Raw genomic sequence first — 19,122 nt, 5'->3', positions numbered from 1 at the left:
CTAGCTTGATGTGTATTCTTAATTGGGTCAAAATGTGGACAAAAAAAATCAATATTCCAAAACTACTTTCAGTAAATTGTTTTCTGTGTGAATAATCAATTTCACTTTAGAAGGTTTGAAAAATCTATTACATTTAGATAAAAAAAAAAACTTCCAAAATACTATTACAATTATTGTTAAACGTTCGAGGGCCGCACTGGAAGTTCTCTGGGGCCGCGAGTTTGAGATCCCTGGTCTAGATTGAAGTTGTTCAAAAAATATATGATAGTATTTTATCATGAATGATGATTATACCCCTTCCGGAATTTCTTCTATAGTACTACCAAAAGTTGATGAACCAAATATAACACAGGTGCAGTGAGGTACCCGTAATCCTCATTTCCAAAGCTGTTTTAAGTATGTCTGGCGTGTTTTGTGCCTTTTTACAAATAAGACCGCTTATGCAATCTTACGCTTTGGACTTTTTAGTTATTTTCCTCAAGCCCTGCAGGATGTGGGGGCCATACACAACTCTACCGGAGGGTCAAATGTCTTTGCATGCCTCCATAGGTTGTTTTTCTATTGCAATTTTCTATTTTCAAATGCATTATATTTCTTGGAATCACACTGTCACTGATATGTCGCCAGACTTCTGATATCTCCCCGTCTGCTATGGTTGTCCTGTGAATAAATAATAGGAAATTGAGATTAGACGAATAGTTGAAAGTTTTGCTTTATGTCGGCTTAATTTCTTGATTGATATACTTACTATTTCTGCTATTGCCTCTTGTGCTGCAAGAGTCTCACAATGCTTAGACAGGTTTGTCCACAACTTTCACATCTGAAGAAAGAGAGGAGATTTATTAATTTTCGTTAAGAATAAATAAAGCAGTCTATATGATTCAGAATGGAAAAGCTACTAAATCCAATATCTCATGTTTTATTTAAAAAATATTTTACTGAATTTGGTATATAAACCAACTAATAAAAGGCTTTAGTCAGAAAATTACAAGCATTCGTGGCTCCAAATACTTGAGAAATCAGACTATACAATATAGACCGGTATGAGTGAAATGTTAGGTGAACTTGTTAACACTTTGATTCAATACGCAAATAAAAGTGAATGCGTAATAGTATGTTACAATGAGCAGCAATCAACAATGAGTATATATCCTCACTGGTTAAAAAAATCTAACTGGAGGTGCATGAACTATTTGAAACCATAAGGGGTAAGTAAATATGTAATTTCGGCAAATGGGCAACTACGTACCGTACTGAATTAATAACTTCGTAGTATTTGACAAAGGCTGGCTTTCACACATGTACTTAACAGTGCGATGCCCGGGTGTGATATACAACAATAGTATTCACCTTACCTTTTACCGATTTCTTTTTACCCCAACTTTCAAAAATATCATTAAAATCGACAACAACTGTCAAAGCAGGCACGAACACCATTCGTGCTACGCCTTGAAAGCAGCACACATCCGCTCGTTTTCGTCTCGTCAAGTATGTGCATTGGAGCGTGCTATCGAATACGATCTTCGGACAAAAATGCCGGAGTTGCGCATCATGTTGTTTAATGTCATTGGTCTGAGCAATGACATTAAACAACATGATAGGCAACTCTGACGTCACTCCATAAGACTACATGCGAAAGATTGTATTTCGTGATACGCTCCAATGCACATATTTCTCGTCGCCTTTTGCGACGGTTTTCCGCTTGCTTTTGCTACTCGGCGTCTTCTTTACGTGTAGTACCTGCCTTTTTGCGCCTGTAACGAAAGAAAATAATCTCTATATCTGAGAAGTTTTGCTCATTTGGAAAGCTGGATTGGCAGACAATCTGTAAAGAGTAATTCTGAACATCATAGACGTTTTTTTTATCAGAGAATATTACAAACGCGATAGCGTAAAGATTTGTGTGAAACATTTTGCAGATAATGACACAGTTCAAAGTTAGTAATTTTAATGTTTGCGCTTAAACATTGAAATTTCATTTAAAGAGGGTGTCATACAAAACAGCAAAACTGTTTTTACTTCTCTTAAAGGTGCTGTGATACAATTCCATAACACAAAGTTTGAAACAATCGAACTTGCTTTAGTGGTGAATTTATTAGACATATTACATATTCAGTTAATCGTAGGTAACATTGCTGGTACATAATGCCTCGTAGATAGGTTTGTGTCTAAATTTCTAAATTTAGCTCATAGCCCGCTAATTAATATTATCTTCTATGCAGGAATATGCAGGGCTGATTCAACTTGCAGCCTTACCGATCACCTGACGATGCTCATTTAGTTTGTCTCAAGTCTTCTTGAAAGACTTGTGTGAATGGAAACTACCTATATGTTTTGCCTTCCTCCGACTTTAGAAGACAAATTTATTTTGAAGGATTTGGCATATAATTCTCATTGATTGTTGGCTGTTTATAATTCCTATTAAATGTGAATTCTGATTATAACAAAGAGTTAAACATTTTTTTACGTAATCTACGGGCACTTTTTTCTTGTCAATACTCCAAGCTGAGGTAAAAAGCAAGACAATACATTTATGTCATCTGGAAGCAAAATATACACACTAATTAAAAGTTTGACACATTGAGATAATACATCATGACAGAAAATACAAAGATACAGTATGTATGACCATCACATGGTAATTAAAATTAAAAAAAAAATTAATAGAGGCTGTGAAGTATGAAAAGTTCAAGACAAAGAAAAGAACAAAAGTTCATAGCTCATGAACTCTTAATTCTGCCTCCATTGCTTTGTGAAGGCCAATATATTCCGAATGGCTGAATTGGTTTATCTTGTGATAGCAACGGTTTTGTATTTAATATAGCGAGATTTTTTTTCAATTTAATTGAAGTGATATTATTTCCCAAAGCAATGCTTGAATCGTCTAGAATATATCAGTGGTGTCAAACTCATGGGTTTCGAGAGCCGCATTGCATGTTGGAAATTGTGAAAAGGGCCGCAAACAGTTTTTGATAATTTAATACTTGAAAGATATTTTTCAGATAGTTTTAGTTTGTGACATATATTGTGATGCAACTAATCAGTTGGATTAAGTTTTATTATATTCTTTATTTTCTTTAATTTCAAATGCAATTACATATTAATATTTGCATTCCACTATTATTGCAAGTTACTGTATTTATTACAAAAAATCATAAAATTCCATGTACAACCATCAAAATCATTTTTGAACAAGCGTTGGTTAAGGAAAGAATAATACATACACTAAAAATGACTTAATCTAAATATATGAACCTAAAATTAACAAAAATACTACAGTATAAACTCAATGTTTTTTTTAATTACATTTGTCCTGACGTTTGGCATCTTCTTTGTGTCACCAGCATACTAAGGCCAGGCTGAAATGATTTTATAGTACCAACTCTAACTAACGAGGTCACATGATCATGGGTTAATCTGTATCTTTGCAAGAGTTTAATTAATTCCAGTAATGCAAAAAAGTTACTTTTATCATTTCCTGTATAGATCAGTAAAAAACAAATGGCAGATTTTTTCGACAAGACATTTCGGGCTACATTGCATGGCATAGGATTGCTTGAATTATTATTGATATTGATTTTTAGTAACTAAGTCGTTGTATATTTATATTAATATACAAACACATGGAAATTTTCTGTTCGGAGTTGGTCTTCGAATTTGTCATATTGACTGCTGAGCTTATTGTGTTTTTTCATTGTACTGATGGAAATATGACAAATTTAACAATGTGCTTCAGAATTTTGTGAAATGCAGAAATATTGCAACTCCCATTTTCTTCGAAAATGCCACCTTCTTTATGTACTTTAATTTAATCACTCAAGTGTTTTATTCAGTATTCTTTTGCTAGCTTGATGTGTATTCTTAATTGAGTCAAAATGTGAACAAAAAAAAATTAACTTTCTAAAACTACTTTCAGTAAATTGTTTTCTGTGTGAATATTCAATTTCACTTTAAAAGATTTGAAAAATCTTTTACATTTAAATAAAAAAAAATTCCAAAATACTATTACAATTATTGTTAAGCGTTCGAGGGCCGCACTGGGAGTTCTCTGGGGCCGCAAGTTTGACATCCCTGGTCTAGATTGAAATTGTCCAAAATATATAACATTATTTTATCATGAATCATGATTATACCCTTTCCCGAATTTCTTTTAGTAGTACTACCAAAATTTGATGAACCAAATATAACACAGGTGTAGTCAGTGACCCGTAATCCTCATTTTTCAAAGCTGTTTTAAGTATGTCTGGCATGTTTTGTGCCTTTTTACAAAGAAGACCGATTTTGGAATTTTTAGTTATTTCCCTCAAGCCCTGCAGGATGTAGGGGCCATACACAACTTTACCGGAGGGTCAAATGTCTTTGCATTCCTCCATAGGTTGTTCTTCTATTGCAAACATTTATGGAGTATTCTAATCATATTTCTTGGAATCAAACTGTCACTGATACGTCGCCAGACTTCTGATATCTCCTCTTCTGCTACAGTTGTCCTGTGAATAAATAATAGGAAATTGAGGTTAGACGAATAGTTGAAAGTTTTGTTTTATGTCGGCCTAATTTCTCTCGGCCTCTTGTGCTGCAGGAGTCTCACAATGCTTAGACAGGTCTGTCCACAACTTTCACATCTGTAGGAGAGAAGATTTATTAATTTTCGTTAAGAATAAATAAAGCAGTCTATATGATTCAGAATGGAAAAGCTAATAAATCCAATATCTTATGTTTTTTGTAAAAAATGTTTTACTGAATTTGGTATATAAACCAACTAATAAAGGGGTTTAGTCAGAAAATTATAAGCATTCGTGGCTCCAAATACTTGAGAGATCAGACTATACAATATAGACCGGTATGAGTGAAATTTTAGGTGAACTTGTTAACCCTTTGATTCAATACGCAAATAAAAGTGAATGAGCAATAGTATGTTACAGCAATAAGTATATATCCTCACTGATTAAAAAAATCTAAATGGAGGTGCATGAACTATTTGAAACCATAAGGGGTAAGTAGGCTAAATATGCAATTTCGGCAGATGGCCAACTACGTACCGTACTGAATTATAAACTTCGTAGTATTTGACAAAAGCTGGCTTTCCCGCATGTACTTAACAGTGCGATGCCCGGGTGTGATATACAACAATAGTATTTACCTTACTTTTTTCCGATTTCTTTTTACCTTCAATTTTCCAAATATCATTAAAAACCACAACAACTATCGAAGCAGGCTCAAACACCATTCGTGCTATGCCTTGAAAGCAACACACATCCGCTCGTTTTCGTCTCGTCAAGTATGTGCATTGGAGCGTGCTATCAAATACGATCTTCGGCCAAAAATGCCGGAGTTGCGCATCATGTTGTTTAATGTCATTGGTCTGAGCAATGACATTAAACAACATGATAGGCAACTCTGACGTCACTCCATAAGACTACAGGCAAAACATTGTATTTCATGATACGCTCCAATGCACATATTTCTCGTCGCCTTTCGCGTCCGTTTTCCGCTCGCTTTTGCTACTCGGCGTCTTTTTTACGTGTAGTACCTGCCTTTTTGCGCCTGTAACGAAACAAAATAATCTCTATATCTAAGAAGTTTTGCTTACTTGGAAAGCTGGAATAACAGGCAAGCTGTAAAGAGCAATTCTGGACATCATAGACGTTTTTTTTTTATCAGAGAAGATTACAAACGCGATAGCGGAAAGATTTGTGTGGAACATTTTGCAGATAATGACAAAGTTCAAAGTTAGTAATTTTAATGTTTGCGCTTAATCATTGAAATTTCATTTAAAGAGGGTGTCATACAAAACTGTGCTGCGATACAATTCCATAACACAAAGTTTGCACCTATCGAACTTGCTTTTGTAGGTGAATTTATTAGACATATTACATATTCAGTTAATCGTAGGTAACATTGCTGGTACATAATGCATTGTAGATAGGTTTGTTTAAATTTAGGAATTTAGCTCATAGCCCACTAATTAATATTATCTTCTATGCAGGAGGTTGCAGGGCTGAATTCAACTTGCAGCCTTACCGATCACCTGACGATGCTCATTTAGTTTGGCTCGAGCAAGTCTTCTTGAAATGCTTGTGTGGATGGAAACTACCTATATTTTTTGCCTTCCTCCGATTTTAGACAAATTTATTCTGAGGGATTTTGCATATAATTTTCACTGATTGTTGGCTGTTTATAATTCCTATTGATTGTGAATTCTGATTATAACAATGAGTTGAAAATTTTTTTACCTAATTTACTGGCACCTTTTTCTTGTCAATACTCCAAGCTGAGGTAATAAACATGACGATACATTTATGTCATCTGGAAGCAAAATATGCACACTAATTAATAGTTTGGCACATTGAGATAATACATCATGACAGAAAATACAAGTTAAAGATATGTATGACCATCACATGGTAATTAAAATTAAAAAAATTAACAGGGGCTGTGGAGTATGGAAAGTTCAAGACAAAGAAAAGAACAAATGTTCATAGCTCATGAACTCTCAATTTTGCCTCCATTGCTTTGTGAAGGCCAATATATTTCGAGTGGCTGAATTGGTTTACCTTTATGATAGCAACGATTTTGTATTTAATATAGCGAGATTATTTCAATTTAATTGAAGTGATATAATTTCCCAAAGCAATGCTTGAATCGTCTAGAATAGATCAGTGGTGTCAAATTCATGGGTTTTCGAGAGCCGTATTGCATTTTGAAAATTGTAAAAAGAGCCGCAAACAGTTTTTGATAATGTATACTTAAAAGATATTTTTAAGATAGTTTTAGTTTGTGACATATATTGTGATGCAACTAAACAGTTGGATTAAGTTTTATTATTTTCTTCAATTTCAAATGCAATTACATATTAATATTTGCATTCCACTATTATTGCAACATTTGCAAGTTACAGTATTTATTATAAAAAATCGTAAAATTCTATGTACAACCATCAAAATCATTTTTGAACAAGCTTTGAATAAGGAAAGAATAATACATACACTAAAAATAACTTAATCTAAATATATGAACCTAAAATTAACAAAAATACTACAGTATAAACTCAATGTTTTATTAATTACATTTGTCCTGGCGTTTGGCATCTTTTTTGTGTCACCAGCATACTAAGGCCAGTCTGAAATGATTTTATAGTACCAACTCTAACTAACGAGGCCACATGATCATGGGTTTATCTGGATCTTTACGAATGTTTAATTAATTCCAGTAATGCAAAAAAGTTACTTTTATCATTTCATGTATAGATCAGTAAAAAAACAAATGACAGATTTTTTTGACAAGACATTTCGCACTACATTGCGTGGCATAGGATTGCTTGAATTATTATTGATATTGATTTTTAGTAACTAAGTCGTTGTATAATTATATTAATATACAAACACATGGAAATTTTCTGTTCGAAGTTGGTCTTCGAATTTGTCATATTGACTGCTGAGCTTATTGTGTTTTTTGATTGTATTGATGGAAATATGACAAATTAAACAATGTGCTTCAGAATTTTGTGAAAAGCAGAAATGTTACAACTCCCATTTTCTTCGAAAATGCCACCTTCTTCATGTACTTTGCGTTTAATTTAATTACTCAAGTGTTTTATTCAAGTATTCTTTTGCTAGCTTGATGTGTATTCTTAATTGGGTCAAAATGTGGACGTAAAAAATTAATATTCCAAAACTACTTTCAGTAAATTGTTTTCTGTGTGAATAATCAATTTCACTTTAGAAGGTTTGAAAAATCTGTTACATGGTAGATAAAAAAGAAAACTTCCAAAATACTATTAAAATTATTGTTAAGCGTTCGAGAGCCGCACTGGAAGTTCTCAGGGGCCGCGAGTTTGAGATCCCTGGTCTAGATTGAAGTTGTTCAAAAAATATATGATAGTATTTTATCATGAATGATGATTATCCCCCTTCCGGAATTTCTTCTATAGTACTACCAAAAGTTGATGAACCAAATATAACACAGGTGCAGTGAGGTACCCGTAATCCTCATTTCCAAAGCTGTTTTAAGTATGTCTGACGTGTTTTGTGCCTTTTTACAAATAAGACCGCTTATGCAATCTTACGCTTTGGAATTTTTAGTTATTTTCCTCAAGCCCTGCAGGATGTGGGGGCCATACACAACTCTACCGGAGGGTCAAATGTCTTTGCATGCCTCCATAGGTTGTTTTTCTATTGCAAATTTCTATTTTCAATTGCATTATATTTCTTGGAATCACACTGTCACTGATATATCGCCAGACTTCTGATATCTCCCCGTCTGCTATAGTTGTCCTGTGAATAAATAATAGGAAATTGAGATTAGACGAATAGTTGAAAGTTTTGCTTTATGTCGGCTTAATTTCTTGATTGATATACTTACTATTTCTGCTATTGCCTCTTGTGCTGCAAGAGTCTCACAATGCTTAGACAGGTTTGTCCACAACTTTCACATCTGAAGAAAGAGAGGAGATTTATTAATTTTCGTTAAGAATAAGTAAAGCAGTCTATATGATTCAGAATGGAAAAGCTAATAAATCCAATATCTCATGTTTTATTTAAAAAATATTTTACTGAATTTGGTATATAAATCAACTAATAAAAGGGTTTAGTCAAAAAATTACAAGCATTCGTGGCTCCAAATACTTGAGAAATCAGACTATACAATATAGACCGGTATGAGTGAAATGTTAGGTGAACATGTTAACACTTTGATTCAATACGCAAATAAAAGTGAATGCGTAATAGTATGTTACAATGAGCAGCAATCAACAATGAGTATATATCCTCACTGATTAAAAAAATCTAACTGGAGGTGCATGAACTATTTGAAACCATAAGGGGTAAGTAAATATGTAATTTCGGCAAATGGGCAACTACGTACCGTACTGAATTAATAACTTCGTAGTATTTGACAAAGGCTGGCTTTCCCACATGTACTTAACAGTGCGATGCCCGGGTGTGATATACAACAATAGTATTCACCTTACCTTTTACCGATTTCTTTTTACCCCAACTTTCAAAAATATCATTAAAATCGACAACAACTGTCAAAGCAGGCACGAACACCATTCGTGCTACGCCTTGAAAGCAGCACACATCCGCTCGTTTTCGTCTCGTCAAGTATGTGCATTGGAGCGTGCTATCGAATACGATCTTCGGACAAAAATGCCGGAGTTGCGCATCATGTTGTTTAATGTCATTGGTCTGAGCGACCAAAATCAAAACAATAAAGGTCAAAGGTCGGGGAAAGGTCCATTGAAATCCTGCACCGCGTGTTGCCATTTGTCTAATTATAATTAAATTGTAGGATCGTTAAACGATTAGAGCTGTTCACTAAATTGTTAGGTTATAATTTAGTCTAAACGTGTCTCACTATAAATTCTAAATAAATTTTTCGCCCCCTTCTGTATCGTTTTCGCCCACCGGGGGCGATATCGCCCACTTTGGGAATCACTGCTTTAGTCACACCTCAATGGCTTTAGTCCCTTTACGCCTACGGGGTCAAAGGTCGGGAAAACATCGACAGAACTCGCTTACCCGAATTCGTACTTCATAGTACAGAATAATTGTGCGTGCCGTACCGGCTGTACAATATTTTAGATGAGTAGGCCTACAACCATGATATTGTACTGATAGTTTTGAAATATTCAATCTGCGAAATTCTATTTTTAGATATTCAGAGATGTTTCACGGTCAGACGGTACTGTGATTTTATATGGCAATCAATAGTTGGTTGAGTTTCATAGATAACCTTAAAAATACGGTACGTACCGTACAGCCTCTTACCATACGTTGTTACGGGTGATTCCTTGAATTGTCAAGATGCTGATGTCAGTTATTGAAGTTAACCGAGGAAAATTGGAAACAATAAAACATTGTGTTAGCGGGATTTCTGCGATAACACAAGATCTCACAAAACTCTGCTTCTATGTCACTATATTAGTGGTCCTATCGTCAGTTCTATTCCAGTATGTCAGAGTTTTATATACAAAAGAGCCCCAGACTGACTTACCCAGCTATTATACGGAATACAGTGGTTTTAATGGGGATAGATCCCTAGAGACACAAGAGGAAAATCATTTTGGTCAACTTTTACCAAAAGAATACTTACTTGAACAAGATACTGCTGACCAATCTCTAAATGATTTACCAGGAGTGAAACAGTCAAATTTTTTGACCAGGCGGCTTGTGCGAAAAACTAGTAACTACAGAGGTAAGTCTTGTAGACATATTACAGTATTACTGTGCTTATATAACTTAAATATCGCTGTATAAAAATTAATACTTTTTACAAAGGTACGGTAATTTGATAGACTAATTAGATCACTGTTATTCATCAACAATTACATACATTTTAGATGCAAGACATGAAGAGGCAGTGATGTCTTTGAAAAAAGCAAAGCAACTGTCTTCTAAGGGAAATAAGAAACTTGCCATAAAACTCTTTCAACATGCTCTTGCACTTGAGCCGGAATTCCCAGATGCCCTCAATGTGTATGGGGAATTTTTAGAAGATGATAATAATATCATGCAGGCAGACCTTCTATATCAACGAGCATTAACTTATGAGCCCAGTCACAGTACTGCTCTTGCAAATAGAGAACGCACTTTACCTATCGTTGAGGAGCTGGATAAAAATATGCTGAGGTATAAAAATATAATTGCCAACAATGTAGTTTGGTGTCATCAATCTATTTGAATTAGTGCACACTTTAAAAATAGACCACTTTTGTAACCTACAACATTCACAATCCTTTCCAATAACAAGACCGTATTACATAGAATTTGGTATCGATAATATTATATTTATTGTTACACTGAACATTATATTTACCTAGGTCTATCGATTCAGTTGCTGATGCAAGAAAGAAAGAAGATTTTTTATCATTTTAAATAAATGTGTCATCATTCCCAACTGCTCATTATAAGGGGAGGATTCGTGGTTTTTTATTGTGATAGCATATCACTCCATTATGCATTATGCAGGTGTTGCGAACATGGATCCAGTATAGTTCCATAGATAGTGCTGTGTTTATTGTTCACCTCAACACCACTTAAAAAGTTCAGAATTCATACTGATCCCAAAAAAAATATTTTTCGAAACTTAATTTCAGTCAATAAGTAAAACAAAGTTTGCTGCTATGGTAGTGTGTCTGTAGAACATTTCTGAACTATTCATGACAATTTCTATGTACTTTTTTCAAGTGAAATTGACCAAAAGAAGACTGAATTATATAAATATCCTCCTCACAATAACAACCTGCGGAAAGCGATGAAAGAATTTTACTACCAACATATTTACCACACTGTTGCATTGGAGGGTAACACAATGACAATTGACGAAATAAGAGAAATAATCAATTCACGAAATGGTATTGCTGGAAAAAGTATATATGAACATAATGAAGTTATTGGAGTGGATGAAGCTTTGAAATACCTCAACAACACCTTATTACTCAACATTGGCTCCGTTACCGTTGATCAAATCAAAGAAATACACAAACGTGTGATTGGATTTGTTGATCCACTAAATGCTGGAGTGTTCAGGAGCAACCAGGTGTGTAGTGGATGTTTTGGGAAATCTCTTCCAAGCCAACATCGAAGTAAAAATGTTTACCTCACATGATGACATTTTTTGTGTGATTAAGTTTTCTTTTAAATACATCCATGTTAGGAATGTCTTGAATAATATATTATGCATTTCTGCATATTTTTGTGGCCTCGGTCTGCGTGGGAACGTTAACAATAGAAAAGATATATATATTTAAAATTAAGTCTAAATCAAAAAATATTTTACAAACTTGTGTATTTATCATATTAACACAATAATTAAGAGGCCAAGACGGTGTATAAATAGACAGTATTTGTAGTGAGCAGTGGCATAAATCAATTTAATTTATTCAATCATTTAATCTAATATTCACGCTTAAATGTTTCCTAGGTTTATGTTGGTAAGCATATCCCCCCACATCCAAGGGAGGTTCCAAAGTACATGGAAGAGTTTAACGACTGGTTAAACTCCGAAGAAGCGGAAAGACTACACCCAGTTGAGTTTGCTGCACTTGCCCATTACAAACTGGTATATGTGCACCCATTTATAGATGGAAATGGCAGAACATCTAGGCTCCTGATGAACCTTATTTTAATGAGAAGTGGTTTCCCACCAGTGTCTATTCAGGTGAGAGCAATTATTGTGGTGTAATATGAATCTAACAATACTAAGATATAGGTTTTATTGAGGATGATTTCTTTTACTTTAGAGTAGGACAGGATGGCCTGACCCACTTCAGGCTGGACAGTCTTGCAATGTGAATGTGCTGAGCACATGGTCCACCTCAAATACATACAATATATGTGAAATAAAAAATATACAAAGTCTATTTTGTAATGAGTAGCAAAATGATTAAGAGTTGCACCAGTCCAGCATCTAGTTGAAAATAACAGTAGAATAAAAAGCTTGCGTCTTTTCAAATTAGCTTAAATAAATTTGGCAAGAGGTAGTTATGCAATATTGAAAATACTAGCAAAATAACCTTATTTTGAGTGAATAAAAAAATATTGTGCTTGCAATAAAGTATTAAATATTTATTGTGAATATCCCCTTTCAAGGTGGATGATAGATGGGAATATTATGAAGCGTTGGGAGCTGCTAATGAAGGTGATCTTCGGCCGTTCATTCGATTCATTGCCAGATGTGTATCGTTTACTTTAGATGATTACTTAACAGCAGCCAGAGGACTTTTGCCATATCCAGAGCTGAAAAGCTCAACTGAGTCCAATGTTATTGAAACTGTTCAACAAGAAAGATGACCGTCAGATTTTTTGCTTTGTATATCATTTTAGTGCAATTTCATATTTATTTTTGTAAATATATAAATAGTTGGGTTTAATCTCAAGTCGCTGGTAAATTTCTGAGTTCCACAATATGTTACTGTGCATTCAAAGTGGTGGATAACCAATGGTGAACAGATTATCCATAAATTCTCCACCGCTATTTATAGCTGGAATATTCTTCACATATATCTTTGATTGAAACCATATCTATGTTCTGATCTTCAAGAAATTTCTTAAATCTTCGGTTTCTCAGAACTGCCATCTCATGTTCACGATACTTGGACCGTGAAAAGTCATCTGGACCTTGACCACAGCCTCCCTCTTCCCCAGCACATCTAAAACCTGGGTGTACCATGAGTTCACAGTTTGTGTTGAGACTCTCTTCAGTGAACGCTTTGAGAAGCAGGTTTCGCAGAGATTCGAATGACATGTTAATACCCATTGTACTTGATCCAATAAATTTGTCAGTGTGCTTTATGTCATATTTTAAAAATGTGGTGAGGCAGTCTTTGCTGCATTCATCAACGTACTTGAAAAATGAATTCTGTAATCCAAGATCCTTTTTCACAATATCTTCTTCGAGAGGAAGTCTTGTCTGCTTGATGCCGTATTCATTTAGAACCTCACAAAATGCATCTCTAACAAGCGGCATTATGTGAGCATGCTGATGTCCGTCAACTCTTATTGGGTATGACCCTGACACTCTTTTAAACCAGTTGATTTGTGCTTTTAATTCTTGTTTCACGTGCAATGGGTTGATATAGCTTGATCTGGCAGATTTTACAAAATTTTCTTTTCCTAAAAACATTCCTTTTTGAACCAATGATGGAATTTTACTTGGTTCAACCAAAGGGTGACCTTCTGTAATATTGAAATGAAGTCCGACTGGAATACCTATCTGAAACAAAAATGTTGACATGCTATGTATATTTCACAGGTGACAAATATTTTATTCTGTGACTTCACTGTAAAAAGTCACATTTGGTGGCATGCAATATACCAGCAAAAATCTATTCGTTCCAGTGGGTATTTCAATGTCTGCCCTGCCAAAAGATGACAGTCTTACTCAGCTAACTTGCATTGCACATAAATTCTATTAGGCTACTGTATTAAGTATAATATGATGCAATATGGCCTGAGAAAATCAATATTCTTGATTCTGAAATACCATACTTCTCCCATGAGAATATAATATCCTATAATAAATTCTGTGACTATAAACAGCTAAAGCAATAAAGCCCTTTCCTACTAAACACAGGATAGGATAGGATTTACATATTTATTCCGGGGGAGAGGAAAGTCGATAAGACGGTTTAATCATTTGGCGAACCACGTGTTACCACAGAGGTTACCGGTACGTGAACCACCATATGGCGGCGAGGAATCCAGCAATCCTCTCGCACATGACTATCCCCGCATGGGATTCGAACCTGCGATTCCACGAAGGATAATCAGAGATGCGGTGGCGAGCGTATTCCTAACGCTTAGCACGATGCACCACATCGTCGAGCATAAATGCTTTACTCACCTGCAGTGCTTGAACTATTGCAGTTTGTGAAGTACTTCCATTTGCCAAAATAGACGCTGAGGTAATGCTATTATCGCGATAGAAACATTGAAATATACCGCGATCCCTCTCTTCGTTGTAGCCAAGATCATCAGCATTTATAAGCAGCTTTCCGACTCTTTTCATCCTAAGGCCGGTTTACGGGTCGTACTACTTACTGAATACAGCGCGAAACACCGCAAAACAGGAGACGCAGTTAATAGCATTGAAGTGATTACACCTCAATGCAATGCAAGTGCAGTTCTAAGTGGCGTCTGCAGCCATGGCGGTATTTCCATACCATGGCCGCTACACCTCAATGATGGCGACTGACTTTTTGACAGGGCTGTCCCTTATGGTGACAAATATGGGGTAAGTTGGAACAGATAAATTTGTGAATATACCGTTAATACTGATTACGGAATAGCGTTATAAAACCATGGCAAAAGCTGCCGCGGTTCGTTCGTGACAGGAGCTGCCATGAAGTGGTAAGAACTGCGCCTCCCTGTAAATGGTTATTACTAGGGTTACCATATTTTTCCGACTTCAAAGCGGGACGCCTCCTGTAACTTTACAGTTTCCGATTCTACTACATAGGCCTACATTTAAACCATCCCGGCTGTCTTAATTGACCATATTTTCATCGAAAGTTCATGCGCATATTCTCTGTCTGAATATCGCGTTCAGTTCGAAAACTAAAAAGAAATGGACGCTAACGATACAAACGAGAATATCGGTCAGAGACCGAAGACTTATCGATCGAAAGTTAGGGGATCCCCAAAACAGCGCTCTTACTCCATAGTGACACCTTGTGTCCCATCACTAATTAATTAATAACTCGCTAATTATACGACATAATTTGCCCAAAATCAATAGGCTTCTGGTCCGAAATAAGATGAATCCACATGCAAAATTTGGAGCAGATTCAATCTCGCTTCCGTGAGATATCGCGTGCATCTAACAGACATACATACAGACAAATACCTATCAACATACTTACCGATTAAAATCGATAAATAATGATCCGAATTTAGATTTTTTTATGTACAGTAAAAAGAATAATGAAATAGTCTGCCGTTTTCAAGCATTGAGAATTTACCTATTCGCCCAAGCCGGTATGTTAGTCGTTGGCCCAAGCATACTTTTCTGTAGAAACACCCTTAAAAACACGTTGTTCAATGTTACATTCACGTGAACGTCCGAACAGGACCATACATGTGATACGTTCGCCAACAATGTTGGAGAAAAACAACGAAACAAACAAAATAAAGCATTCACCTTCAGTAAGTAGGCTACGCTAGCATTGCGCTACACAGCAACAACAATAACGAGAACATGTTCGTGTATTATGCTGGGTGGCTGAACTAAAAAGCGGGACTTTTGGCTGACTTGTCGGGACGGCAGGACAAGACGCCAAAAAGCGGGACTGTCCCGCCTATATCGGGACGTATGGTAAGCCTAGTTATTACCATTGAGGTGTATTAGTGGTTATTACCACACTTCATGACGGCTCCTGTCACGAAAGAACCACGGCGTCTCTCGCCATGGTTTTATGGCGCTATTACCGGTATATTTACAAGGTTATGTGCCGTATTTCAAGTCATCATGCGAAATTATATCTCCTCTTTTTTATCTAACCCTAAAGCCAATTCGGAAAATCGGAACCGTATACATATGAAAAATGTTCGAAACTACGGTATACCCAAAATGTTTCACCAGCAGGAGCAGACCTGCTATTATATCCTAGATGTCTTGGTTTGTGTTTTTAATTTGCTGCCGTGGTACCCCAACTCGAAAAAAAGGTGCCCTAACTCATTGCAGATTTTTTTTCTGCTTTGCGCTGTTTCCCTCTGTTTTGCGCTGTATTCAGTGAGTAGTAAGACCGCCGGTTTACCTATAGTATTTTGCAGTAAGGTGAAGTCACTCCCGGGTCTCGTGTAGTTTCGTAACTAAAGTACTTCTAGTGGGCGTAACATGACGATTTTTGCACATGTCTATCCCAACTCCCACCTGGCTGCGCCATACAAAAAATTACACACACTATCGAAGATTACAGAATGGATAGAAAACTCATTGTTATCGCCACAGACGTTACACGCTTGAGTGGCCTTCTGCAAAATCATATTCTTGGCGCTTAAACCGTAAATGAATACTAATACTTAAACAATGCTTTTCTTACGACAGAGCCGCATGGAATTAATGCTTCAAATCTTGTAAGATTTAGTATATTGAAGCAAAAGTTTACGGTAAATATGTTTATACGTCCGTACTTGTATACATTGTTAAAATAGAATTTATGGGATAGATTCGTACAATTTTTTAATTGGCCTCAAGTGAGAACATATGCGTAGCATCATATATTGCGTCCAAGGCGGTATGTATGATTAGAAAGTGGCTTCTGATCAATTTGTGGATACATAGGATAATTAATGTAATGCATGTTCAAGCCTTTTTTATTGTACTTGAATAAGTTGTATTCTTTGATGGTTTATCGCAGACATTGAGATTTTTCTAATGTTGATACCTTGAAAACAACAGAGCTATGCTCAAATATATGCACACGTGAGGCAAAACGAAATATTTTATCATCAATTCACCAAAAATCGTAGCGTATCCTAAACGAAGCTGAACAGTGAAACAGCTACACGGCTTCGATAAGGTGACTTACCCAGCATGGCATAGTTTACCGATTCCAAGAAAAGCCCCCACATTAGAACACATTTATTATAACAGTGAGTGTAAGCCCCGCTTTTACGAGACAGTTTAGACAACCATATCGGCAATGAATTACTTTAGGAAAAAATATTCCGATTTGCCGATAAAAAATTTACTACCGTAGCATTCGAGAGTTTTAACAAAAAGCCGCGATTTTCTTCATACATGACGTGCCAGATAGATCAGTACACGGATTTTCAAGGTCCATGATGATTCCGTTTCAACCCGAATTGAAATACCAATTCAATTCACTACGATATCATACCAGCAAATACCAAAGTCTACAAATATATTAACACTAAGCGAAGAAGTACTCACTGCAGTAGTTTACTATAGTCCCTAGTAATACCGGAAACCCAAGAAATCTTCAGAGTTTCGAGTAGCAACAACTTGTAGAATCGGCCGTCACGCGAGGCGGATTAAAACTGTGTTCCCATAATTAAAAAGTAATACAGCGAAATTTTGGTGAAATATTAGATCTCATAGGATTCATAGAAAATTTAAGAACAAATAAAAGTAATAGCCCTCTGGCAAAAAAATCAATCTTCACCCACTGAAAATTTCAAAGCAATTGGTCCAGTATTCGAAGAGAAAGGCGATTTTATAATGATGATGAACAAGAGAGCTATGCTCAAATATATGGACACGTAAATGAAAGTAATAGCCTTCTAGTGCAGTGCTCTTCAACCTTTTTGTTATTGTGGAACCCCTGATATGATTTTTCGTTTTTTATGGAACCCCAATTAACAAAATTAAAAAAAAAAACGAAATACTCGTAACACGAAATATTTGTAATTCAAATATTTCTACTTCAACAACGAAACAGAAAGAAGGTTCCAAGCGTGAAATTCAATGACAAGGTTGTTCTTGCATTTCCTTTGCAATCTTCTTGAATCGTGGCTCAACGGCGCTCAATGCAATTCTCATACTCATGTCTACACTCGTTAAACAACTTCTTTTTTGTTTTTAATAATTGAGCAGAAAATGCTGATTTACACAAATAGGTAGATATTTGTTCAAATAAGTCGATATGAAGTCAATAACAAATCTTGATCAGTATCCACTGCTCTTAAGAAAGAATCTTTTTGCTGGCATGCGCCGCCTTTTTGTCAAGATTTATTGTTGTCAGGATTAGACCGAGGTTCTATGCACACAATAAACTTGATCCAAATATTCATCAGCCGGACGAACGGTCTTTATTAAACAGTATACAGTAAGATTCAGTACGATATTATTACACAGCTAAATAGACAGCAGTCCTAGACAAAGAAGCCAGTGACAAGCGTATTCCGCCTCACGTCACTTCTCAATTATTGCGTCATAATCACTTTAATGGAAGTCAACGTAAACAAGTCTGTAAATCATGATACAACACTTTCATATGTTTAAAGTATGATATAGTCTTTGTCATGTACGAAGGATGGCTGGCTTCTGGAAGTGTCTTTGTAATTTAGCTGGAGCTAGTGTAGAATTAGAAAGTCTCTTACAGCAAATCAGACATTCGGGCTGTGGAGCTGCATTTAGAATCTGGTCATCGGAAAAAAGAAGCCGTATTTCAAATATGTTTCATCCCATTTTCTAACTTTGGCAATTGAATTACATTTGGTTCACTTCGAAGGAGGAGCAGGTGCCTCTTTTGCATTTTAACAACTTTGCTCTTTGCCGTCCTGACCTTCACCGTTGTTATTATTTCGCCTCACATAAGAAAATATACCGTTTTGCTTTATCTGTATTGACTGAATATTAAGAAGTTGGGTTCCACACTATTTTTACTATATTCCAACAAAAGCTGAACAACAACTCTAGTTTGTAGTACATACTCTGTCTAGTCCCGAGCAACATCATGTAACTATGGTGCAACAATAGCGTTCTTGTTAGTTGCATAACAATGACTAAAGTGACACAACAACCGAAAATATTTCTGGTTTGTCTATTAACTGCACTGTGACTAAACCTCCGGTTTCACGAACTGGCCTACTCGGAGTTTGAATGAGACACGGTGGTCTAAGAATAATATTTATATTGACGCATCAACATGCTGAAGCA

The 19,122-nt window shown here is 35.7% G+C and overlaps 2 protein-coding genes across 2 annotated transcripts; one reads left to right on the top strand and one right to left on the bottom strand.

The window, feature by feature from the left end:
* The first annotated feature begins 9,633 nt into the window (after positions 1-9,633).
* On the top strand, positions 9,634-12,889 carry LOC120346213 (protein adenylyltransferase FICD-like). Its single transcript, XM_039415906.2, has 5 exons — positions 9,634-10,194; positions 10,340-10,628; positions 11,187-11,538; positions 11,923-12,159; positions 12,591-12,889. The coding sequence occupies exons 1-5, from the start codon at positions 9,804-9,806 to the stop codon at positions 12,789-12,791; spliced, it is 1,470 nt and encodes a 489-aa protein (XP_039271840.1). The 5' UTR covers positions 9,634-9,803; the 3' UTR covers positions 12,792-12,889.
* Positions 12,478-14,675, bottom strand: LOC120346228 (carbohydrate deacetylase-like). Its single transcript, XM_039415933.2, has 2 exons — positions 14,344-14,675; positions 12,478-13,713 (listed from the first exon to the last, which is right to left on the bottom strand). Exons 1-2 carry the CDS (start codon positions 14,506-14,508, stop codon positions 12,973-12,975), a joined length of 906 nt encoding a protein of 301 aa, XP_039271867.2. The 5' UTR covers positions 14,509-14,675; the 3' UTR covers positions 12,478-12,972.
* Between the last annotated feature and the right edge of the window lie 4,447 nt (positions 14,676-19,122).

The sequence above is a fragment of the Styela clava genome, chromosome 8 (genome assembly GCF_964204865.1).
Source record: "Styela clava chromosome 8, kaStyClav1.hap1.2, whole genome shotgun sequence".
Classification (NCBI taxonomy): domain Eukaryota; kingdom Metazoa; phylum Chordata; class Ascidiacea; order Stolidobranchia; family Styelidae; genus Styela; species Styela clava.
This window is presented reverse-complemented; position numbering and strand designations above follow the sequence as displayed.